Source organism: Cibotium barometz, chromosome 41, assembly GCF_041138505.1.
Source record: "Cibotium barometz isolate CiBa-2024 chromosome 41, ASM4113850v1, whole genome shotgun sequence".
In the NCBI taxonomy this organism is placed as follows: domain Eukaryota; kingdom Viridiplantae; phylum Streptophyta; class Polypodiopsida; order Cyatheales; family Cibotiaceae; genus Cibotium; species Cibotium barometz.
In genome coordinates, this window is record NC_141086.1 from 28,363,435 (window position 1) to 28,389,514 (window position 26,080).

The 26,080-nt window shown below is 39.6% G+C and overlaps 2 protein-coding genes across 2 annotated transcripts; one reads left to right on the forward strand and one right to left on the reverse strand.

The window, feature by feature from the left end:
- The first annotated feature begins 487 nt into the window (after positions 1–487).
- On the forward strand, positions 488–7,984 carry LOC147614834 (uncharacterized). The gene is made up of 5 exons (XM_086779984.1): positions 488–642; positions 735–883; positions 1,115–1,206; positions 1,310–1,413; positions 7,015–7,984. Exons 1-5 carry the CDS (start codon positions 488–490, stop codon positions 7,982–7,984), a joined length of 1,470 nt encoding a protein of 489 aa, XP_086636110.1.
- Positions 7,985–16,067: 8,083 nt separating this feature from the next.
- Positions 16,068–18,285, reverse strand: LOC147614835 (uncharacterized). Its single transcript, XM_086779985.1, has 2 exons — positions 17,498–18,285; positions 16,068–16,122 (listed from the first exon to the last, which is right to left on the reverse strand). The coding sequence occupies exons 1-2, from the start codon at positions 18,283–18,285 to the stop codon at positions 16,068–16,070; spliced, it is 843 nt and encodes a 280-aa protein (XP_086636111.1).
- Positions 18,286–26,080: the final 7,795 nt, after the last annotated feature.

The window sequence follows — 26,080 nt, forward strand, 5'->3', positions numbered from 1 at the left end:
TTCCTTCACTATGGGAAACATACACACACAATTGCTAGAGGCATGTGTCGAGCATCTATGCGAAACATTAAAGCCTTAGTAGCTCGTGTTGTTCAGATGGACCATAATGCGGGTCCACGAAAGGTACAAATGATTGTTGCCAGGGAGTTGGTTTTGAAGGCTAAAGTGATTGGAGAGTTTATGATCAGAGAGGGAACTCCAGGAGATGTCTCAAGAGCTAATATCTTTAATAAATCTCAAAAAAAAAGTTCTTCTCTATTGAATATATATATATATATATATATATATATATATATATATATATATGTGTAATTTCTTAACCAACTTGGTAAAGATGGTAATGCAAAGTCGAAAGACAAGTCGAGCACTAGGTGATGGATTTGAGGCTATCCTAGAGTTAAAAAGAAAATGCCACTTTCAGTTCTTCCACGGATCAAGGTTTCCCTTGCAAGCAACCAAAAGTGATGAGAGGTGCTATCTTTTCAAGATGTCCACAACTGGCCCTGGCTCTGGCGTTGATATTGTCAATAGAATGGATGCTGCGGGGGATCGAGACCTTCGACATTCATGGGTTTGTTTTGATCATGTACACCGAGTGGAGAACGATTGGCACACAATGGGTGCACATGTGTATGATCACACGTATGTTTTAATTTTTATTCTCTTTTCAAAATGAAATGACTGTTCGACTGAGTTGTTACAATACAATAATCTTCCAAATACTCTTCTTGCAGGATTGGAGAGCTACTCACAATTGCAACTTGTGAGTTTAGAGAGGAGGATGAGACAGCACAGATAATGTTTTGGGAAAATTTGAATGCAGTTATGATCGATCATACTGGGAAATCAGCAAACTTTTTTGGCTTCATGGCCGACGAAGCAGGTGCAAATTGGAATGCTATTAGGTCAGTATATAACAATGGAGATGAGATGGTAGGAAAGGAGAGATCTTGCCTTTTTCATTGGAAGGACAATCTTCGAGTGCATACACAAAAGTATATATATGCTCAACATATGGAAAAACACAATGAAATGTGTGAGAGGTGGAGGACTGCACCAACCAAAGAGGATGCTTTAGTGCAATTCCGTAAGATACGTGCATGGTGGGCAACAGGAAAGGCAGCAGACAGAAACATTCCCAAGCTAGATAGTTGGCTTAGTTGGTGGCACTATAGAGCAAGTCGTTGGGGTCATTTTATTATTAAGGTATGTTATGTATGTTTTTTTTCTATGAACTTAATTCAATAGCAGTAATTAAAAAACCTACTGGTTTGGGTTTATCTTTGTGCAATGGGTTTTCAATGAACAGGATGGCGAGCCTATTGTAAATGCTCTGGTACCACGGACGAACCTCTCTGAAGCCAAGCATGCTAGTTGGCTAGCAGGAGAAGGATACAAACATAAAATTAGTTTGTACGATGCATGTGTTTCAGATCTCATCAATGCTTACTTCCAGTGTGCTCGTCAAATGGCTTTTATGGAAGGAAAATATATAGGTGGAGGGCCTGACCTAGAGATATTAATTGAGAGCAGGGATTTCATTAACGTCTTCACAATTTCGTGATCACGTTAACAAAACCTATTGTTAACATATTAAAACTTGTGATCACATTGTATATTCACGGGCATTTTTTATGACCTGCAAAAACCTTCTCTGCCAGTAATCCCGCCGGGCTTTTTGTTTTCTCGGCGGGCCCGCCGGGAAAACCCATTTTCCCGGCGGGAAATATAAAAAAATAAAAAAAATAAAAAAATAAAAAAAATAAAAAAATAAAAAAATAAAAAAAATAAAAATATCATGTTCACAGTCATTCTTACCATTTTTGGGCCTTCTGGACTCATTTATGATGTCAAAAGTTCAAAATTCTTGGCACAAAAAAAGTTTTGTATAATTTGTTGGCCTTAAGTTCAATTGACACACCAATTAAATCTAACTATACTTACATCAATTGACTCAATTGTCCATGACATCATTGTACTCAATTGAGCCCAATTGGACTCAATTACACTTGATTTACACTCAATTGATATTAATTGGGTGTGAATTGATGTCAATTGTGCCTAATTCGACGCAATTGAGCCCAATTTACACCCAATTTGCATAAATTGGGTGTAAACTAAGTATCAATTGAGTCGAATTGGACTCAATTGACAATAATTGGATGTTAATTGATATTAATTAAGCCTAATTGACTTCAATTGGATGTTAATTTATTACAATTAATGTCAATTAAGCTCAATTGAGCTCAGTTGACATCAATTGGGTGTCAATGGATATCAATTGAGCTCAATTGGGCTCAATTGCGGCTCAATTGCACTCAATTGTGTGATCGATTGTGTGTCAATTGATGTCAATTTAGCCTAATATGATACAATTGAGCTCAATTCACACCCAATTGGATGTAAATTGAGCGTCAATTGAGCCGAATTAGACTCAATTGACAGTAATTGGGTGTTAATTGATATCAATTAATATCCAATTAATATAATTGAAGTCAATTAAGTCTAATTGACTTCAATTGGATAATTTGGGTGTCAATTGAGCTTAATTAGACGTAAATGATATCAATTGGGTGTCAATTAACATCAATTGAACCTTATTGACATCAATTGGGTGCCAATTAACATCAATTGGACTCAATTGACATCAGTTGGGTTTCAATTGAGCCAAATTGGATGCATCATGCAACTAACATCAATTGGGTGTCAATTGATTATAACTGAGCTGAATTGGGCTCAATTGCACTCAATTGATATTAATTGGGTGTCAATTAAACCTAATTCCATGCAATTGAGCTCAATTGACATCAATTCACATCAATTACACTCAATTGATATTAATTGGGTGTCAATTGATGTCAATTGAGCCTAATTCGATGTAATTGAGCTCAATTCACATCAGTTCACATCAATTGGGTGTCAATTGAGTAAAATTGAGTCTAATTGGGTGTCAATTGAGTCAAACTGAGTCTAATTGGGTGTCAATTGATATCAATTGAGTCAAATTGAGTCTAATTGGGTGTTAATTGACACCCAATTGACGTTAATTGAGATAAATTAGGCTTAATTGACATCAATTGCACTCAATTAGTACCCAATTGATGTCAATTGAGACTCAATTAACATCAATTAACATCCAATTGAGTTCAATTGACATCAATTAATACCCAATTGAGTCAAATTGATATTAATTAAGTCTAATTGGATATCAATTGATCAATTGGGCTCAATTGATATCAATTGATATCCAAGTGGACTCAATTAACATCAATTGGGTGCCAATTGAGTCCAATTGACACCAAATTGATATCAATTACATCCAAGTGGGGTCAATTGACATCAATTCGCACCTAATTCATGTTAATTGAGTCCAATTAGGTTCAATTTACACCCAATTGATGTGAATTGGGCTCAATTGACACCCAATTGATATCAATTTGGCTTTATTGACACTTAATTGATATTAATTAGACTCGATTGACATTAATTAACACCCAATTGATGTCAATTGAGCTCAATTGACATCAATTGTAGTCAATTGATACCCAATTGATGTCAATTAAGCTAAATTGGACTTAATGGATATCAATTACACTCAATTAGCACCTAATTGATGTCAATTGAGTCTAATTGAGCTCAATTAATATCAATTAGCACCCAATTGAGTCCAATTGATATCAATTAATATCTAATTGAGTCAAATTGATATCAATTAAGTCTAATTAGGTATCAATTGATCAATTGGGCTCAATTGATATCAATTGACATCCAAGTGGACTCAATTGACATCAATTGGGTGCCAATTGAGTCCAATTGACACCAAATTGATATCAATTGCATCCAAGTGGGGTCAATTGACATCAATTCGCACCTAATTCATGTTAATTGAGTCCAATTAGGTTCAATTTACACCCAATTGATGTGAATTGGGCTCAATTGACACCCAATTGATATCAATTTGGCTTTATTGACACCTAATTGATATTAATTAGACTCGATTGACATTAATTAACACCCAATTGATGTCAATTGAGCTCAATTGACATCAATTGTAGTCAATTGATACCCAATTGATGTCAATTAAGCTAAATTAGGCTTAATGGATATCAATTACACTCAATTAGCACCTAATTGATGTCAATTGAGTTTAATTGAGCTTAATTAACATCAATTAGTACCCAATTGAGTCCAATTGATATCAATTAATACCTAATTGAGTCAAATTGATATCAATTAAGTCTAATTGGGTGTCAATTGATCAATTGGGCTCAATTGATATCAATTGACATCCACTTGGACTCAATTGACATCAATTGGGTGCCAATTGAGTCTAATTGACACCCAAGTGATATCAATTGCATCAAATTGGGCTCAATTGACATCAATTCACACCTAATTGATATCAATTGAGCCCAATTGATATTAATTGAGTCTAATTCACACCCAATTGAGTCCAATTGCATCTAATTGGACTCGATTGACATCAATAAACACCCAATTGATGTCAATTAAACTCAATTAACATCAATAAACACCCAATTGATATCAATTGACTCCAATTGGGTTTAATTGACACCCAATTGATGTCAATTAAGTCTAAATAGATACAATTAGGCTCAATTGATACCTAACTGATGTCAATTGAGTCCAATTGGATTCAATTGAGTCTAATTGGGTTAAATTGGATGCAATTAGGCTTAATTGATGTCAATTGAGTCCAATTGGATTCAATTGGATTCAATTGAGTCCAATTGGGTTAAATTGGATGCAATTAGGCTTAATTGATGTCAATTGAATTCAATTGGATGTAATTTGCTCAATTGATGTCAATTGAGTTCAATTGGATGCAATTAGGCTCAATTGATACCTAATTGATGTCAATTGAGTTCAATTCATACTCAATTATTATTAATTGTGTCCAATTGAGCTCAATTAACACCCAATTGATGTCAATTGGGCTCAATTAACATCAGTTAACACCCTATTGAGTCCAATTGATGTCAATTGAGTCCAATTGGGTGTCAATTGATATCAATTGAGCCCAATTGATAAATTAATACCCAATTAGACTTAATTGATGTCAATTGGACTCAATTGATATCAATTGGGTACATTCAATTTAGCATCAATTATAATCAATTGACATCTAATTGATATCAATTGACATCAATTAGGTATTAATTGATGTCAATTGAGCCCATGTGACATCGATTATGTGTCAATTGAATCCAATTGATGTCAATTGAGCCCAATTGACATCAATTGATACACAATTAGCTTCAATTGGGCTCAATTGACATCAATTGACACCCAATTGATGTCAATAAGGCTCCATTGACACCCAATTAGACTCAATTTGGCTCAATTGACATCAATTGACACCCAATTAGACTCAATTTAGCTTAATTAAGTCTAACTGGGCTCAATTAGACTCAATTTGGCTCAATTGATATCAATTGACACCCAATTAGACTCAATTTGACTCAATTGACACCCAATTAGACTCAATTTTACTCAATTGACATCAATTGACACCCAATTGATGTGAACTGATGTGAATTGAGCTCAATTGCATCGAATTAGGCTCAATTGACATCAATTGACACCCAATTAATATCAATTGAGTGTAATTGATGTGAATTGATGTCAATTGAGCTCAATTGCATGGAATTAGGTTTAATTGACACCCAATTAATATCAATTGAGTGCAATTGAGTCCAATTCAGCTCAGTTGTAATCAATTGACACCCAATTGTTGTTAGTTGCATCCAATTTGGCTCAATTGAAACCCAACTGATGTCAATTGAGTCCAATTGATACCCAATTGATGTCAATAAGGTTCAATTGATGTTAATTGACACCCAATTGATGTTAATTGACACCCAATTGATGTCATTTACGTCTAATTGAGCTCAATTGACACCTAAATTATCCAATTGAAGTCAATTAGACTTAATTGACTTCAATTGTATTAATTGGATATTAATTGATATCAATTAACACCCAATTGCTGTCAATTGAGTCTAATTCGGCTCAATTGGCGCTCTCAATTTACATCCAATTGGGTGTGAATTGAGCTCAATTGTATCATATTAGGCTCAATTGACATCAATTGACACACAATCGATCACACAATTGAGTGCAATTGAGTCGCAATTGAGCCCAATTGAGCCCAATTGATATCCATTGACACCCAATTGATGTCAACTGAGCTCAATTGAGCTTAATTGACATTAATTGTAATAAATTAACACCCAATTGAAGTCAATTGGGCTTAATTAATATCAATTAACATCCAATTATTGTCAATTGAGTTCAATTCGACTCAATTGATACTTAGTTTACACCCAATTTATGCAAATTGGGTGTAAATTGGGCTCAATTGCGTCGAATTAGGCACAATTGACATCAATTCACACCCAATTAATATCAATTGAGTATAAATCAAGTGTAATTGAGTCCAATTGGGCTCAATTGAGTGCAATGATGTCATGGACAATTGAGTCAATTGATGTAAGTATAGTTAGATTTAATTGGTGTGTCAATTAAACTTAAGGCCAACAAATTATACAAAACTTTTTTTGTGCCAAGAATTTTGAACTTTTGACATCATAAACAAGTCCAGAAGGCCCAAAAATGGTAAGAATGACTGTGAACATGATATTTTTATTTTTTTTATTTTTTTATTTTTTATTTTTTTATTTTTTTTATTTTTTTTATTTTTCCCGCCGGGAAAATGGTTTTCCCGGCGGGCCTGCCGGGAAAACAAAAAGCCCGGCGGGCTTCGGCAGGTTACCAGGTCACTGGTGACCTTCTATTTTGAGAACATGAAAACATGTGAACATGTGAATAACATGTTCACAAGTGTTATTAACAAAAAAAATCTTGTGATCACGTGAATATAAAATCCCTGATTGAGAGAGCTCTTTCCAAACAAACTTCAAGCCCTTCTCCAGCTGCTACTTCAAGGGCAATTGATGATGCAGTGATGGGCACTCTAATGTTTACAAACAGGATAAATTTCAAGGGTGAGAAAAAGACTATTCGAGCTAAACGTCCACTTCATGAGGTCCATGAGGGGAATGTAGGGAGCTCTAGCCACCGACCAGAGTTTGTTTATGTGACAGTGGATAAGCATGAAAAAGGGCAAGCATCAATAAATCCAGAAGAAGGTGACGTAGCACTTCAATCATTAGAGCAAGATATTCATCAGACAAAGTGGGCATTGCGCAGGATTCCGATCTTCAATAGAGTAGAATGTAACCATTGGGTAGGAGGAAAAAAATGTAGCAGAAAGCTACGAGGCGGAGAAGTGGCACCATGCTTTTGGAGTGATTGTCAATTATCTTCTTGGAGGAAAGAAAAGTACTGCTATTTCTGTAATAATGATGTTCGACACACTTGGAAGCCTACAAAGACAATCTTACATCCACCTGCAAGTGTTCCTAATGTTTGGCCAATAGCAACAGGTACACACTTGAAAGTCAGGGAAGCTCATGATTTAGTAAAAGCTGGATTTGAGATTGGTGTACAGATTCCAAATAGTTTGCTTCAAGAGAGTGAACAAAACAAGCAAAAAATTCTTGAGGAAGATAAGCAAAAATACCCCTATCGAAAAGGTATATCGAAAGCTGCATATGCACAGATCAGTGCTGCGTTAGATATGAATGTAGAAATTATGGGAGGACATGTTCAAATGGAAGGGCAGAAGGAAATATTTAAAGTGAGGGAAATCCAGAACAAAGAAGCCCTACCCATTGAAGTAACCATTCAGAACCACCCAATATGTTCGTGTGCAGAATTCAATGATAGGTTGGTCAAAAGAAAACCATATCTTGCCTGCAAACATATCTACTTTGTTTTCCTGATGATTCTTGGACAGGATGTGAACAATAATATGCATATCCATCAGCCAAAGATTCCTAATTATATTTTGAAAGAGATGCTCACAAGATCTCAGAGGAGCCACCCACAACAATTATAGGATATACTTATAATGTTTTGAGAATATTTTGAGAATATCAATTAAACTTTTTGTACTCTATGCGCTATATAAATAACACACTTATATTGATTGATTTAATTAAGTTCAGTGTTATGTCAATGTTTTCAGTCATTTAATAATTAAGTTCAGTGTTATGTCAATGTTTTCAGTCATTTAATAATTAAGTTCAGTGTTATGTCAATGTTTTAGAGAGCAGCACAAGCACAAATCTGCTCGCTTGAAGGGGATAATCTATTTTTGTATTCTGTGTGATTTTTGCTCTTATTTTTGTATTCTGTGTGATTTTTGCTCTCGGCTCACTGCTCTCGGCTCGCTTTATTGACGCACTCATAAGGATTCAACCAGAGACTTTGAGGATTGTCATCAGTGACATAATGGTTTCATTGAGAAGGATTGTTTGAAAGTTAATTGATGCTGAGAAAAAGGGCAATTTCATATTGGGTGTGTAAGTGGTGTGACTAGTTTTATGTTTGTATGAACTTCCGGCTAGGGGGCCTAGGAACTCTTTTCCCTGGTACCCGGGACAAAACCTAACCAAATTCCTAATTGGATCCCATCACTACAGTGGTTGGGAGGTTGGCTAACCCATGGGACTTAGGCTGGACTGATGGATCCGTAAATCAAGACTCAATTTCTGTTATTACGATAGATGAAGTAAATCCCGGATAGTAATTGCTCTATGGATAGGAATCAACGGCTGTGCCTCTTGATGGGGAAAAAAGCGTTGATCCCAATGATCCAAGTGCAAGTTTCGTCCTTGACCAAGTACCTTTAAAGGTGCAGTCGGATCAGTTTGATCAATAATGGTCTTGACTACATTAGAGTAAAAAGTTATCCTGGTGGAATCGCCCATGCTTTCCGGATAAAGGAAGTTTTTCCGGGTTCGGTTTTGGAAAAACCGACAGATTAGTCTTTTGTCCGGATATTCGTGGACGAGGCCCCGAGTGTGGGACCCTGGCCCACGCAAGAAAGGCTACTTCCGCTGCTAGCACCCCGAATCCGTTGCGCGGTGGAAACAGGGATCTCACATTCATCATGAAGAGGAGTATGTACTTCTTACACGTTTTGCAAGGAAGGCTTTAAAGGTCTCGAAAAGAAAAGCTGTTGTCAAAAGAGCAATGAGGTATGTCTTGATTGGTGATTGTCTTTATCTCACAAGGGGATTGATGGCATTTTGCATAGAGTTTTGTGTCATGATGAAATTTAGGAATGCTTGAACACTTTCGATGAGGAGGGATGTGGAGGTCATTATGGAGTTGAAATTACAAAGTGAAAAATTTTGGCGGCCGAGCTTATATGTGGCCGAGCATGAATAGGGATATTATTCATTGGTGCAGGAGCTGTCATGAGTGCCAAGCGTTTCAAACGAAGGTGTTACTTTCGGAACCTATGCATCATATTTTAAGCTATGGAGCTTTTGAAAAGTGGGGTGTGCATGTGATACGCCCTCTTCCAGGTACAAGAAATCAGAAAGATTATATTATCACTGCAGTAGACTATTTGACTAGATGGCCAAAAGCAAGAGCAACAAGCAGTGCTACAGCAAAACAGGTATGTAAATTCATATATAAAATAATTTGTTGTCGTTTTGGGGTTCCTTTGGAGCTGATTTCTGATAAAGGGAAGGAGTTTAGAACTGATTTGATGAAGAACCTCACAGAGATGTTGAGCATAAAGCATAGGTTTACAACTCCCCACCATCTGGGCTCGTTGAAAGTTTTAATGGTGTGTTGCAAAAACTTCTATTCAAGCTTGTAGAGGAGCATCCAAAAGATTGGGACATGTATTTGGATAGAGCATTATGGGCATATAGGGTGTCAGAGAAGAATGCTATAAGATTCACCCCCTATCATTTAGTGTATGGTGAAGAATGTGTGCTGCCTATAAATATTATGCTTCCATCACTTGATTTTATTTTGCAGCATGATTTGGTACAAGAAGAGCAAGAGAAGAAAAGATGGACTAGCCTTCACTCTCTTCTTTTGGATAGGGATGAAGCCATCAAATGGTATGAGAAGATGAGCAACAAGAGGATTGAAGCATTTAATGAAAAGGTGAGCAATAAGGAGTTGAAGAAAGGTATGCTTGTGCTAAGGTACAATAGTGCTCTTGACATCACTTTTCAGACAAATTTTAGGGTAAGATGGGAAGGTCCATATGTTATTCATGAAGCTTTCTCTAATGGAAGCTACCAGTTGAAGGATCTTGATGGTAGGATGCATCCAAGCCAAGTCAATGGACTAAGGTTGAGGCCATATCATACCAGAATTATGTAAATCAAAGAAGATGGAGTGAAGTGTTAATGGGGTTGGGGCAAATATGTGAGGAGTTTTTTGTGCCTCATGATATGGGGTTTTGGACAAAACTCCATGCAAGAAAAATAGTTTTAGTTGTTTGAGGAACGGATAACACACTCTACAGTGATGGCAATTGTTGTGGTCATGTGTGTTTTGTTCTAGAAAGAATAATAGACATCAAGGGTGATGTATTTAGAGGTCTTTACTTATGGAAATAATATGGTTTTCATATTTGAAAAGCAAGTAGTTTACTATTTAGCAGGTTTTTAAGGCAATTTTGAGTGGTTTTTATAGCATGCAGAGTAAAAGAGTGGAGAGAAAGTAAAGCAAAAACCTTGTGGGGCTAAAATCAAGGAAAAAATCTCAAAGAAAGGGAGAAGAAGTTGTGGAAGTGAATGAGAGGGCGCCGCTACTGCATGAAATCACAGAAAAACATAGTTTTGCTCTTAGACTTCTCATCCGGTGTCAGAATCAGGTGAACCAAAAGTTAATATTAGGGTTTTGGCACGCTCCGGACACGATGGAGTAGTCAATTTTTTTAGTTCAAGTCTGGTTTTTTTCCTGCAGCAAGCACGAATCTCTTTCTACATAGAAGATGGCAGATTTACAGAGATAGCTTTGGCCAGATTGTGTTGGTTTGCAAAAGAATAGGTTTGAGTGGATTTGTGGAAAAGGAAAGAGTCTTTGCATCAGGCTTTTGTTTGGTGATTTGATCCATTACAGTATTGTTGTTGGAACTTGAGGAGTGGAGAACCCTCTAATGTAGTTTCCACCAGAGGTGGAGCTTTCTTCAGAGCAATGATGTAATTTCTAGAGTTTTTTGGTTTGTGGAGGATCAATTGTTGGTTAGCTGATCTAGGCTCTCTTTCTTTCTACCCTCTCTCACAATATTATTTCTTATAGACATCTATCTGCAGTTGTTTGATGTATTATTCTTCCCTATGAAGCTTTGTATCTAGTCTCTCAATAATACTTGCTTCTATCTTATATTCATCCATCTATAGCTTCTCTTAAAGGATTTGATTGAAGTTCTTGTGAACATTGCTTCTTGGTTCTTCTTCTAGTCAAGTTGTGGGAGAGGTGTTATGTAGGCCATCTCTTAGAACCGTGACACTTTTTGGTGCCCCCACGGAGGAGTAGAGAGTTCTCATATAGGACTTTGACCAATAGATTGGAATCCATCTAAAGATTAGCTCAAGACTCATGGCAGGTATTGGATACGAGCCATTCAAAGGGGGAGAAAGGTGAAGATATAGACCAGTTTTTGATAAGAGTCAAGTTGATGTAACAGGGATGAGGATGCTTATAGAAAGTTTGAATGGTGGTCTGTTATTGGAAGGAAGAGACAAAGAGTGGTTTGAAGATGTTGCTACGAATGAAGAAATAGAGAATTAGGAATTGTTGAGGAGCATTGAGAACAAGGTATGGAAAGGTTGATAATCCAGAGCACATTTGGAGAGAGATAAGCAGATTGTATCAAGGTGAGGAGGTCCTATTGGGCGAAGGGCAACCTCCTTATAGCCTTTTGAATGATGTGAAGCATAAGAAGGCTGATATCACTTATGCTCAACTTTTACACGCAGCTGAGTTCTAGCATGAGGAGACAATGGCATAAGCTTGCTAGTGTCAGAAGAGACAAATTCAAATTGCCTCACGTTAATGTTGTTCAATTGAATAAGGTGTCTGATATATTACTTATTGTTGGCTGATGTTTGGATTCATGGCATGAAGGTGAGCAAGGTCTATATTGATAGGGGAGCTCAAGTTTGCATCATAATTGAAGAGGCTATGCATGAGCTTGGATTGAAGATCATGGGGAAGTCAATTTTCAGTGTGAAGATGGCTAATAGCTCAAAGGTGAAGTGTCTTGGTGTGATGAAGGATTTGGAGTTGAATGTTCTTGGTCAAAAGGTGGTGATTGACATGCATGTGATGCCAGAAGGGGTTGGGGCATACCCTATCATTTTAGGAAGGCCTTGATTGATTGCTATGAGGTCAAGACAGGATTGGTGCAAGGGTTGTATTGACTTGTTTGTTGATAAGTCCAAAAAGAACATGATAAGTTTTGATTTGAAGAGTGGGAGGATTTTAGACATGGGAGAAAAGGCAGAAATGGACACACAAGTTGATTCGAGCTCTTTTGATCATTATGATTCTACAGGGTCTTCACATGTCACTGATGATGACATGGAATTTGACCAAAGCTTATTGGAGCTTGATGTGGACATGAGTGCAGTGCAAATAACTGGAGTTAAAGATGGTGATGTGGCTGGTCATGTGGCTGAAAATTCTCATTTTCATGGTGATGTGGCTGAAAATTCTCATTTTCATGGTGGTGTGGAGCCAAATGTACCGAAAGCTGAGTTGATGCAGATGCTAGCTAGTGATCTCAGTGTGATGAGGAGAAAGAACAATATGGAGCTTTGTTTCACAGCAGGTACCCAAAGCTTTTTGCTAAAGATTACACTCAAATGAGAGGAACATCAAGCGTGGCTCATGAGATAAAGCTGAAGGAAGGGGCAAAATCGGTGGCTCAAAAACTACGAAGACTCAGAGACAAGTTTTGGAGGTAGAAATCACCAAGTTATTACAGGCTGGTTTTATATATCATGTTGATGATGCAGAGTGGGTTTCTTTTGTGGTAATTGTGCCTAAGAAGGGTAATAAGTGGAGGGTTTGTGTGGATTACAAACCTCTTAATGCAGCTACAAAAAGACATCACTATCCTCTCCCTTTTTAGGATGACATACTAGACCAAGTTGCAGGACATGAGAGGTATTCGGTATGTGATGGTTTTAGTGGGTGGTTATTTTCAGATCAAAATAGCCCCAGAGGATCAAAACAAGACCAGCTTTATCACTCCTTGGGGGGTGTTTTGTTACAGGGTTATGCCTTTTGGGCTTCTTAATGCATATGCTAGTTTTCAAAGGTGAGTTGACGAGGTTCTTGGCCCTTATCTTGGGTCTTTTGTTAGAATATTCATGGATGATTTTTGTGTTTATAGTGATAGGTGGATACATATAGAAAGGTTGGACATGGTATTCAAGAAGCTTGATGATGGTGAAGCTCAACTTAATCCAGCCAAATGCAAACTAGCAAGAGCCAGGGTAATACTCTTGGGACATGAGATTAGTGAGAATGGCATAGCTCGAGATCCTACAAAGGTGGAGAGTTTATTGCTGATGGATAGCCCAAAATCAACAAAGGAGCTCATGAGTTTTGTTCAAAAGCTCAAGTATTTATCAAGGTCTTTTTGTATGCTAGCATAGCATGTTTATCCTTTACAAAAAGCTAGTCAACAAGATCCATTCATGTGGAGTCAAGTGGAAGAGGATGCTTTTAAGAACATCAAGAATATGCTTTCCACTCTTCCTATCATCATTCCCTCAGATTGGAACTAGGTATTCTACTTAAGTCTTAGCGTTGAGAAGCATGCACTAGGAGCGGTGCTTATGCAGAAGGGGAGGAAACAGTCATACATGAGGCCTGTCTACTACATTAGCAAAACGATGGGTGAAGTGGAGAGGTCATGGCATGAGATTGAGTTGTTGATATTTGGACTCTTGTTTATGCTAAGAGGCTTAAATCGTATTTGATTTATAGACCTTTTGTGGTACTTACCTCTTGTAGCTTGTTGCCTCGTGTGTTGAGATTTCCAGGTGACAATCCAAAGGTGCAAAAATGGGTTATGTCTCTTCAAGAATTTGATATGAGCTTCATCAAAAGGAGGATAGTGTGAGGGCACATATGGCTTATATTCTCACCTATAAGGAGATACAGATAAAATCCAAGCCTATAAAGGATGTTGAGAAGCATATTGTTCCCAATTCTACAATGCATGAAGAGTTACAAGACATAGATGGTATTTTGTTTCTTGATGGAGCTTTCAAGAGGAGTATTGGAAAAGGAGGAGCTGGTTTTGTTTTTATGGATAAGCAGGGAAAAGAGCTTTGGTATGGATGCCAAGAGATAGTGGTGAAGAGCAATAATGAGGCTGAATATTTCAGCCTATGGTTGGGTCTTGAAGAATGTAAAAGAAGAGGAGTTCGGAGGCTGATTGTAAAGGGTGATGCTATGCTCGTTATAAGGCAAAGGTCAACAAGGATGAGATGAACGGCTGGTTCTTCAAGGTAAGGAGGCTTCTTAATAGTTTTTAAGCTTTCCAAATATGGCATGTATTGAGGTATAAAAACAAGAGAGCACATGAGTTGGCAAAACAAGTATTCATCAAAGATGTGCATGCTGTGAAGATTCAAGAGCCTTTGTATCAAGGTAGAGAGTCTCTTCACATGAAGAGGAGTATGTACTTCCTGTAGGTTTTGCAAGGAAGACTTTAAAGGTCTCGGAAAGAAAAGCTGTTGTCAAAAGAGCAATGAGGTATGTCTTGATTGGTGATTGTCTTTATCACAAGGGGATTGATGGCATTTTGCATAGACTTTTGTGTCATATGATGAAATTGAGGAATGCTTGAACACTTTCCATGAGAAGGGATGCGGAGGTCATTATGGAGTTGAAATTACAAAGAGAAAAAATTTGGTGGGGCTGAGCTTATATGTGGCCAAGCATGAATAGGGATATTATTCATTGGTGCAGGAGCTATCATGAGTGCCAAGCTTTTCAAAAGAAGGTGTTACTTTCGGAACCTATGCATCATATTTTAAGCTATGGAGCTTTTGAAAAGTGGGGTGTGGATGTGATAGGGCCTCTTCCAGGTACAAGAAATCAGAAACATTATATCATCACTACAGTAGACTATTTGACTAGATGGCCAGAAGCAAGAGCAACAAGCAGTGCTACAGCAAAATAGGTATGTAAGTTCATATATGAAATAATTTGTTGTCGTTTTGGGGTTCCTTTGGAGCTGGTTTCCGATAAAGGAAAGAAGTTTAGAGCTGATTTGATGAAGAACCTCACAGAGATGTTGAACATAAAGCATAGGTACAGAATTGGGAATTGTTGAGAGGAGCATTGAGAGAACAAGGTATGGAAAGGCTGATAATCCAGAGGATCTTTGGGGAGAGATAAGCAGATTGTATCAAGGTGAGGAGGATGAAATTCCAACCTTTGTCAATAGGTTTGAAGGGATTTGGAGAAGAATTATAAGGGTTTTGGGAGAAAATCAAGTACCACCTGATTGTTTAAAGAAAGACAAGTTTGTGGGATTTCTCCATGGTAGCATCAGAAAAAAAGTGGTCAAGGACGAGGTCAACCTTGAATTCCATAAGGTAATGTGGGTATGATTGAGGCAGTTGTAGAAGATGAGGAAGTGGCTGATATACTTGCACAAAAAAGGACAAGGGTTCAAAGGTCAGATGTTGAGGATGCAGGTAGAGAGACTAGGGCCACAAAGAGACAAGAAAAAGGAAAGCACACTATGGAAGAGGGGGAATCTAGCAAGCAACCAAAGGACCAAGGCCAGGAGAAGGAAGATTGGTATGGATGACTTCCTATTGGGTGAAGGGCAACCTCCTTATAGCCTTTTGAATGACTTCCTATTGGGCGAAGGGAACATCCTTATAGCCTTTTGAATGATGTGAAGCATAAGAAGGCTGATATCACTTATGCTCATCCTATTGGGCAAAGGGAAACCTCCTTACAGCCTTTTGAATGATGTGAAGCATAAGAAGGCTGATATCACTTATGCTCATCTTTTACAGCTGAGTTCAAGCATGAGGAGACAGTGGCATAAGCTTGCTAGTGTCAGGAGAGTCAAATTCAATTTGCCTCATGCTAATGTTGTTCAATTGAATAAGGTGTCTGATATATTACTTATTGTTGATGTTTGGATTCATGGCAGGAAGGTGAGTCACATATAACTCTCTGTGGCATAGCATTCCTCTGCTTAGGATGCTTCCACAGGTACCCATTCTTTAGAAAATACCCATATGCCTTTCTGCGGATCCTCTTGAATTCTAAGTCAGACCAATTTTCCTGCCTTGTCAAGGAACTCAAATATTGGCCAATAAGCAACCAATCTCCTTCATACATTTCCTCAGTAAAAGACTCAAGTGCATTTGATAAGCAAGCATGGTCCCTTTTTGCATGTGCAGTAGTATAGAACTTTGTGCCTACATCATCAATGTCACTAATCATCCCTTCTTCATCTTCATACCTGGCTCTTGATAGCATATCTGCAACTGGGTTATCCTTCCCTGCAATATGCTTAAACTCAAGATTTAGTGACTTGATATAGGCAATCCACCTGAGCATAGCGATATCTGGAGTGGTGCAGCTTGCAATCATCCCAAGGAGTGGCAAGCAGTCAGTTTCCACAAGCACGGATGCTCCAATAAGATATTCTTTTTCACATTTTAGAGCAGTGACTATTCCCCATAACTCTCTCTTGATCTGTGGATAATTTCGCTGTCAGTACCTTTGCTCCAAACCTGATTACATACCTATGATCATCCTCATCATCTTGCCCTACTGCCCATCCTATCCCAGTAGGACTAGTATCAACTGTTACAATCACAAGCCTGCCACACTCATAATCTACCTTCCTTAGAGTAGGTGATGATTGGAGCAGACATTTCAGCTTCCGCATAGCTTTAATATGTGCAGCATTCCATAAAAATCTCTGATTTTTCCTCAAAAGTTGGTAGAGAGGATCTGCTACATGTGCATAATGTGGGATCCATATAACATAAAAGACACATGCACCAAGAAATCTCCTCACCTCTGTAACATTAATGCATATCTCTTTCATTCTTTGTATCGCATCTATCTTGGCTGGACATGGTCTGCGCCCATTAGTACTACAAAGATGCCCCACGATTAGTACTTCACCAACCCCAAACACTGATTTCAATCCAGACAAAGTAGGATTCACCTCTTCAAGCTTGGATAGAATTTTCTCACAATCCTTTATATGATTTACCACAAACTTGCGGCACCTTTTGAATCCAAATCCCCATCTTTATCTTTTTCATCACAGCCTTTTATGGGCACATCATCCAGAAAAGGCATAGTTATTTGTGTGGTATGAAGTCTCGCAAGACTTTATTCATTCCATTCATCATATGCGCCACTGAGTTGGTGGCTCCCTGTGGTAAGGTCCACATCCTTACCAAACCCAAAGGAGTTTTCATTGTGGTCATGTCCCTGCTTTGTATATCCAGCTGGAACTGATCATATCCCGAATACAGATCACCCATAGAGTATATAGCTTTCCCTGTAAACTCGTCCACAATCGGACCTGCTCCCACATTCCTGATTGATTGTGACCTTGTTTACAGGTTGCATGTCTTGAATGAAGCGCAATGCTCCATTTTTCTTTGGCACGGTAAACCATCTGTTGGAATATGGAGCGCATGATGGCTCCAAAATTCCCATCCTGATCTTTTCTTTTAGTAATTCCATCAGCTTTGGCAAGAGAGCTTTTGGTACTGGAATCGGCTGCAGGTTCCAGGGCACATGTGGAACAGTGAAGATCACCATTGGCGCTATTACGCTTGGATCAACATAGCCTATCTCATGCGGCTGAAAAGCAAAGGCCTTCCCATGTTTTACAAGCATCTCCTCAAAGCATTCCTTTTCAACTGGTAACAGGAAATCCTTGTCACCGATCTTTAGCTCTTTTAGGGTTTCTTGTGTAAACTTATGCCCAATTTTCTTCGGATCTCTGAGATTCGGTTGCATAGAGGCTTCATCTATCTTCTCCTTGCTTTTTGGTGGTAGGGGCAAGGCAACTGGTTTCACCTTCTTTGCAACTGTTTTATACTTTGTATCAACTCGAGCATCTGTCCCACAATACATACCTTTGCATTCCACTTCTTCAAATTCCTTGATTACATCATACATACCCAGAGACGATACTTTCACCATCTCATTCCCACCCTGCAAGCATGTACTTTCCATGGCACAAAGCTCACCCATAGTATCCACAAATGACACCTCATCAAGGACACCTAATATAAACTCATCCTTCTCCAAAAGACCACGCTGTTCAAAACTTTTTTGTACATTCTGTACATATTGACGCATACCACGCTTCAAATCCTTGCTTTTTACATATGCTACTGACCCATGGCTGGAAAATCCCTGAAAGTTTGCTAAAAAGTTATTTACATTGATTGAGGCCTGCGAGAACTCATTGCCCCTTGTACCATTGCAATCCCGCTTTACAATGGCACCTGGCCAAAATCCCTCATCTCCCTGTAGTTCATGAATTCTCTGTTTATCTTTGGGAGTGACTGTTCTCGAAGAGACTCGCGGTTCCTTTCATGGTTAATGCAAACTGTCAAGAACTGAACAGCTTTCTTGCCATCTTTGCTCCTTATTCTTGCATATGCTGAGCCATCATCTAAGACTTTTGTCTCCATCCTCACAGCTGTAATATAGGGTTGCCCAAGGATAAGGGGATACGATGACATCTCCTGGACGAAGAAGTTCTGATCATCTTTCACATCCCCTATAGTTACCCTTACATTTGGACAGGCTGCATAGAGCTCTCCAGATGAGTTATTAGCCGCCTTAATCATCCACCCATGATCTACATCCATTGGCCACTTACATTTGTTGTAGAGGTTTTTAGCCATAAGATTTATTTCAGACCCATGATCGATTAAGGCAACATACGGCTCTTCTAATCTCCTATCTTGACAAGGGTTTCAGTGGTGGCCCTTGCCCAATGGTTCCTGGAGTAATGACTTTTTGCAAGAACTTCTTTTTCATCACCCTCATCCACAAAGCGCACTTGTCGTATCCCTCCAGCAGAGTGACTGCATTCCACCACATTCTCTCTCTCTTCCTTTTGCTGTACCTGTATTCCATGAGTCTTGGAAGTGCTTGTCTCCCCCTGTGATGGAATAGATTCAATTATGGTCTGCCTTTTCCTTCGTATAATATCAATTATCTCATCATGGAATTCTTTCTTTGCAATTCCAAAGACTTCCCCTAGTGTAAATTCCACCTTACTGTTTAGAATCCTCTCTTCTAGCACCTTTTTGAGGTCCGTTGCGGCTTCAATATCGGATTGGAGCTTGTAGAGCGGACTTTTCCCTTTACCCTTCTCCTTCTCATGCTTCATCTTTGCTGGCGCTTCTTCCATTGATACTTCCTGTGGAGGCTGGTTATGTGGCGGAGGCACATGTGACGGCCCAGGGTCCTTCTTTCCACTACCACGAGTGACCCTTTTTGATGACCCTCCTTCCTCATTTTCCCTCTTACGCTTTTCTTCTACCTGTGCCTCATTATTCTGGCATTTTGCAATGTAGGCATGAACAGATAAAGAATCCACAGGTTCTTCCCAGCCAGTCTCAAGACGTATACAGTCTCCTGCCTCATGCAAAGCCTGCTTAGACACCTTCTTTGACGCAATTAGCTCCATTGTTGATGGCCAAAAATCTTCATTCTCATAGTCTTCATCCTTCTCAGATTCCTGCTTTGATTGACTGGCCTTTAACCCATAGGTTGCTGCCTCAACCATAGAGATGGCATGGCTAGCAGCCATATCCTCAACCAGCTTTTTCATCCCTCCTTTCCCAAAGTTTGTGCTTAACGGAAGACCAATCTCTGTAAGGTGGATTTTTCCATCTTTAAAAAATACAAGTTGGTTTCTAAGGGCTTCCTTGTAGCTGGCACAGTCTTTTTTCGCATGTTCTGGGTCATCACACCATAAACATCTGAATGTAAACCCTTCTTTGCTTTGAGGCCTTTGCATAGAAGCCTGCCCTAATGGTAGCCCTTTTTCCTCAATCCTGGACATCTTCAGTTTTAGGTCTCGCATGCCCTTAATAAGCTCATCCATCGGCCTTTCTACCCTTGGGATTGCAGCAGCAGGTTTTGGTAGATTCTCAGGGGTAACAGTTATAGGAGTTGCCGAGCTCATCACCATTTTATCCCTCCTTCGCTGCCGCTTTGCTAGCATGGTGACCGCATCCTCGACATCATTCCAATCACTCTTTAGTCCCTGCTCTGTATCCTTATCCTCAAGGAGAATTTCCAGTTTTTCTTGGAGATCTTTCCTAGCTGCTTGTAAGAAGAGCTCTGTTTTTTCCCTGTCTAAGGTTGTGCGCTCTATCCTTGACAGCTGGGCATAGCGCTTCTCAAACTCTCTTAGCAATTCTGTGGCAGAAATTCTAATTTTGGGTTTTGTAACCCACTCCAAGAAAGCTCGCTTGGTCACCCGCTCGGAATCCTCCATGAAATAATCATCCTTCAAAGCAAGCTTGAACTCCTCCCAATTTCTGCCACCATGTGCTGCCTGTAATCCTCTTATGCGCTCTCTTATTTCGGGAACACATACGAGCTTAAAGCTTCGAACCATATCCTCCTCAGTCACCCTATTTAGCTCCATTTCCTTTGTGTAATTGCACAGGTACTTTGTGATGTCTTTACCATCAAATTGATCCACCTTCTTCACGATTGACTACAGTGCTTTAGTCGTGGAAATTTGCCCCCTCTCAGCAGCTTGCTGCTGTTGCATATACATAGTAAACATCTGAAACATTTGCATAACCCCGGGGTCAAAATGAACCCCCTGTCCCTCAGGATTCTCAGCCATAGCTTGCACTGTGTATTTCACCACTAACTCTCACGTCGGGTTCACCAAAGCTGTCGTGACGTGAGCGGTATCGTTGGGAAAGTGCGAGACTTCTGGCTGTGAGAGTAGCTTCAAATCCCACCAAGGAAACAGAACATATAACTCTTCAAGGGGCATAAGACATCTCCATTTTGGATGACATGTACATGTGTCAATTCACTTCAAACATTCCCAATTACAGCTTGATGATTGCATACAAGTCACGAACCAAGAGCTTGATTAACTCAAATCATAGATCACCTGTCCCTTTATCCAAGTGCCTCATACATAACACATGTAGGCATAGCATAATCTTCAAAAGATTTCCGTATACATGTGACCATTCACATCACATGTTTCACATAATGTCAAATCATAGATCACCTGTCCCTTTATCCAAGTGCCTCATACATAACACATGTAGGCATAGCATAATCTTCAAAAGATTTCCGTATACATGTGACCATTCACATCACATGTTTCACATAATGTCAACATAACCATTTCAAGATGACTCTTGATCTCATGAAAACCTGCTTTCAGATTCCAACAACTCACAAAGCAAAAGATGGCATATGTTATATATACATCATCACATGATTTCCAAAACCCAAGAAAACAAATAACATTATGACATTAAAACCTCAGCAAGCGTTTCTCTGCAGCAGCAGCCCACAAACTCGTGTTCTCTCTGTCGCTAGCAGTAGCTCGACAATCATCTCCTTGCACTGTCAACCCTTGCACTTCATCACTGCGCCACCCTCCTTGCAGAAGCAGCACAGCAGCCCACAAACTCGTGTTCTCTCTGTCGCCAGCAGTAGCTCGACAATCATCTCCTTGCACTGTCAACACTTCATCACTGCGCCACCCTCCTTGCTTAGCCTACCATGCAGCCACCTTGCACTCCTCGCGCACGTCTTTTCTCCTTCGCCTTTCTGGCCTTATGCCCAGCCCTCCGCTCTACTGCAATCGTCTGCCTTATGCTGCGCTTCTGTGCGCCTTATGCCCAGTCCCAGCAGCCTCAGCTCCCTCACGAACAGCAGCCTCTGCTTCCTCACAATTACCCAGACACCTCTCCAAGGCAGTCTCTGCAGAGCAAGCTCTCTTTTGTCCAGAGGCGGCCACCACTAGCATTCCACCATCTTTCTCAGGCTACGATAGCTTCTTCACGCCCCACGATCACACCAAAGCCTCAGCACAGACAATCACAAGTAGCACCAGCACCAACGCGCTCCGCATATTTCCCAGCTTTCAGAAACCTAGCGATCCGGCCCACAGGGAATTAAAGGCCAACCTTATTCGATCGGAACACAGACTTTGTGGAAGGCTTCTTGCCGCGACCTCCAGAACTCATGGTGAAAATTAGCAGAGATCCTAACGCTGAGACACGAAGAGCCCATCCATCCTTCTGCTCTCTTTTCTACTCCGAGCCCCCCCGAGCGACTTTCACGTGCCCAGCGGCCACTTCCTCAATGAGGCGGCTTCGCCAACCTTCCAAAGGTGGCAACTGGCAGCCAAAGTAAGCCTCCATGTGGCTACTCCTTAATTGGCCACATTGCATTATATTTGTTTATTTATTTTTCAAAGCTCAATAATGGCCACCAATGCCTCCTTATTACTTTGCTTCTCAAGTTCATGTGCAGCACCACGACCTTCCAAAATTATGCAACATCTACCCACAGCTCATCATCATCAGCACCTCTCCTCACCAAAATACGACCAATTCCATTGGTGCCATGCACTGCCGATGATCATCACACGCTTGCTAAAAATGGAGTGCCATCCTTGCATCCAGAACGAGCCCCAGATCAACCAACCATCATCACATTCGGAGTTCTCGGCACACTTTCACGTGCAGGCATCACCATCAGCTCGTTAAAAAAAAACCATAAAACCACCTACTCTGTACATTTGCCAGGGCATTCATGGCAAAATTTATCCGTAAACCACGCACACCATATGTACACAGGCACAGGGACTTCTGCTAGCCCTGGGAATGCGTAAAGGCATATACACATCATGTACACTGTGGCACTTAATCCCATGCATCTGGATTTGCATTTAATGGCCTCACATGCATGGTTTTACACCATAGACGTGCCATGGCACGACAACGTACATATATGTGTATATATGTATATATGTATATATATATATGTATATATATATATATATATATATATATATATATATACATATATGTATATATATATATACATATATACATATATACATATATACATATATATGTACGTACGTATATGTATATATATATACATATATACATATATACATATATATGTACGTACGTATATGTATATATATATATATACATATATATGTATATATATATATACATATACGTACGTACATATATATGTATATATGTATATATATATATATATATATATATATATGTACATACGTTGTCGGGACGTGGGTGGTATTGCTGGGAAAGTGCGAGACTTCTGGCTGTGAGAGTAGCTTCAAATCCCAGCAAGGAAACAAAACATATAACTCTTCAAGGGAAATCACTAGCAGAGGCTGGAACCATCATATTTACATACTAAATCTCAGCAAGACATATGAGTTATACCAAAAACCATCATAAGCATCATGCTTGAATAACAACTTTAATCCATCAATGCATCATAGATCCAACTCATTAATCCCCAACAAGTAATATCTTCAAGGATTGTCAATCTACTCCTTTTATACATTGATGTTATAAAGTTATGCACATCCGAAGATAGAACAAGTTTACTTTGTATCTGTATCCATGGATAAGGACGGTCTCCCAGCTAGCATGCATCAGCCTCTACAATATCCATAGCACCTGCACTTCTAAAGTAAATCTCCAAACCAATCTAGAATTTTCTGATGTGCCTCTCCCGCCCTTTTAACTGCCTTCTCATCATTCACATCATAACGAGTAGTCCATTCATTGACTGCACCTGGATATATATTCACAAAACTCTTTACCTCCTTTTTGGACTCTAAAATCTTTATAAATTGTTTTGCCCAAGCAGGCGGAATCCTTTGGTCTATTTCTGCCGCCTAAATTGCTAAAGGAGTCTTTACCTCTTTGATATCATCAACAGTGACAAAAGAAGGATGGCGAAAGACTGCAGCTTACAGACAATCATCCTTTGTCAACTCCACGACCATTTTAGCTCCTCTGGTTGATGCAAGCGACTCCTCAGCTACAGTCGACGCCAACAGCAGCTTATTATCATAAACGGCAGCCTCAGCTTCTACACAATTACCGAGGCATCTCTCCAAGGCTTCAGCCAGTCGTCCTTGCATGAATTCGGCAGCGCATCACTTCATTTTTTTGAATTTTTGAGGAAGCGTATCACTGGATGGAGCTTCAAATCCTCTCTAATTCTAACCCCTACAAGGCTTGAACAGAAGTAATCCTCACAAAATGAGATACTCTGCAAAATTTCCACTCTGGTTTTTTCTTCTCCCCCCCTTCCTATATGCGTTTCTGGTTTTTTCCCATTTCTTTTGCAAGAGAATCGGCTCCTTTCGCTTTTGCAGCTAAAATTTCAAATTTCCCCGTTTGAAAATACACTACGCCTCCTTTTTCATTGCCTAATATTCGGATATTTCCTTTCTTTAAAAAAAAAAACTCCTTCGTGTTTTTGCCACGCAAGCCACCACCTTGCGTTTGCCAGTTGCCCTCTGCTCAAGGCTCCAGTTGCCAAGCTAATTAGATCACCCTCTTGTCCACATACCCGGGTACCTTCCATAGCCTCTCTGCACAAAAACTCCATCAAGAAGCCATCCGTCCAAGGCGTGCAAAAGTTCTAGTTGCCAACCCCGTACTCAACACTTACAAAAAATCTAGCTCTTCCCTACACATCATGAAAGGTGCCCCAGTTGGTGTGTCCATATCTCACTGCTCACGCACCCGATCACCAATCCAACTTCATGGCCTTGAAATCCATATGACCACCTATGTCCAGACACCTGGGTCTCACCACATAGCATGCTCATCATGTGCACACAAAAGCCGCTTCAAACTAGCCATCTATCATCTGTAGCTATTCCGGATGAAAAGTACCCACCTTGGGTGCTAAAAAGATCTCAAACTGTAGCTCCTCTGCAAAAATTTCCTTCTAGGAAGTTGTTCATAACATGTCTCACCCAACTCTTCAGTTCATCACATACCCATCAGGCACTCCCAGCTCCTGTTATTTGCCCTCCAAAATGGCTCCTTATCAGCCTGTGCACTTCACAAAAACTCACACATTTCTCCACTGTTTGCCTGGCCGTCAAGCATGCATCTGCACAGCAAAAGACTTCCCTTTTCCTCCACTAAAAACATCACACTATCCAAGTGTTAAAACACCTGCTACACCCGTTATGTACACAGGCTTTGAGACCTGGCTCAGTCTCAACTCGTCTTATTGAACCTCATTTACAATATGAACATATGTACTTAGGCATCATATAATGACTCAAGTCATGGCACTTAATCCCATGCATCTGGATTTGCATCTAATGGCCTCATATGCATGGTTTCACACCATAGACGTGCTATGGCACGACATCCACCCCCTCTCCAAAGCTGTCGGGACGTGGGTGGTATCGCTGGGAAAGTGCGAGACTTCTGGCTGTGAGAGTAGCTTCAAATCCCAGCAAGGAAACAAAACATATAACTCTTCAAGGGAAATCACCAGCAGAGGCTGGAACCATCATATTTACATACTAAATCTCAGCAAGACATATGAGTTATACCAAAAACCATCATAAGCATCATGCTTAAATAACAACTTTAATCCATCAATGCATCATAGATTCAACTCATTAATCCCCAACAAGTAATATCTTCAAGGATTGTCAATCTACTCCTTTTATACATTGATGTTATAGGTTATGCACATCCGAAGATAGAACAAGTTTACTTTGTATTTGTATCCATGGATAAGGACGGTCTCCCAGCTAGCATGCATCAGCCTCTACAATATCCATAGCACTTGCACTTCTAAAGTAAATCTCCAAACCAATCTAGAATTTTCTGATGTGCCTCTCCCGCCCTTTTAACTGCCTTCTCATCATTCACATCATAACGAGTAGTCCATTCATTGACTGCACCTGGATATATATTCACAAAACTCTTTACCTCCTTTTTGGACTCTAAAATCTTTTGAAACTGTTTTGCCCAAGCAGGCGAAATCCTTTGGTCTATTTCTGCCGCCTAAATTGCTAAAGGAGTCTTTACCTCTTTGATATCATCAACAGTGACAA

Bases quoted from the DNA above. Each gene is read 5' to 3' on its own strand.
- LOC147614835 (XM_086779985.1), bottom strand. From the start codon at position 18,285: ATGCGTCAATATGTACAGAATGTACAAAAAAGTTTTGAACAGCGTGGT. The intron at 16,123-17,497 runs GTCCGATTGTGG...GCTATGCCACAG, and splicing joins AATCAGGAATGTGGGAGCAG to AGAGTTATATGTGACTCACC.
- LOC147614834 (XM_086779984.1), top strand. From the start codon at position 488: ATGTCCACAACTGGCCCTGGCTCTGGCGTTGATATTGTCAATAGAATG. The intron at 643-734 runs GTATGTTTTAAT...CTCTTCTTGCAG, and splicing joins GCACATGTGTATGATCACAC to GATTGGAGAGCTACTCACAA. The intron at 1,207-1,309 runs GTATGTTATGTA...TTCAATGAACAG, and splicing joins GGGGTCATTTTATTATTAAG to GATGGCGAGCCTATTGTAAA.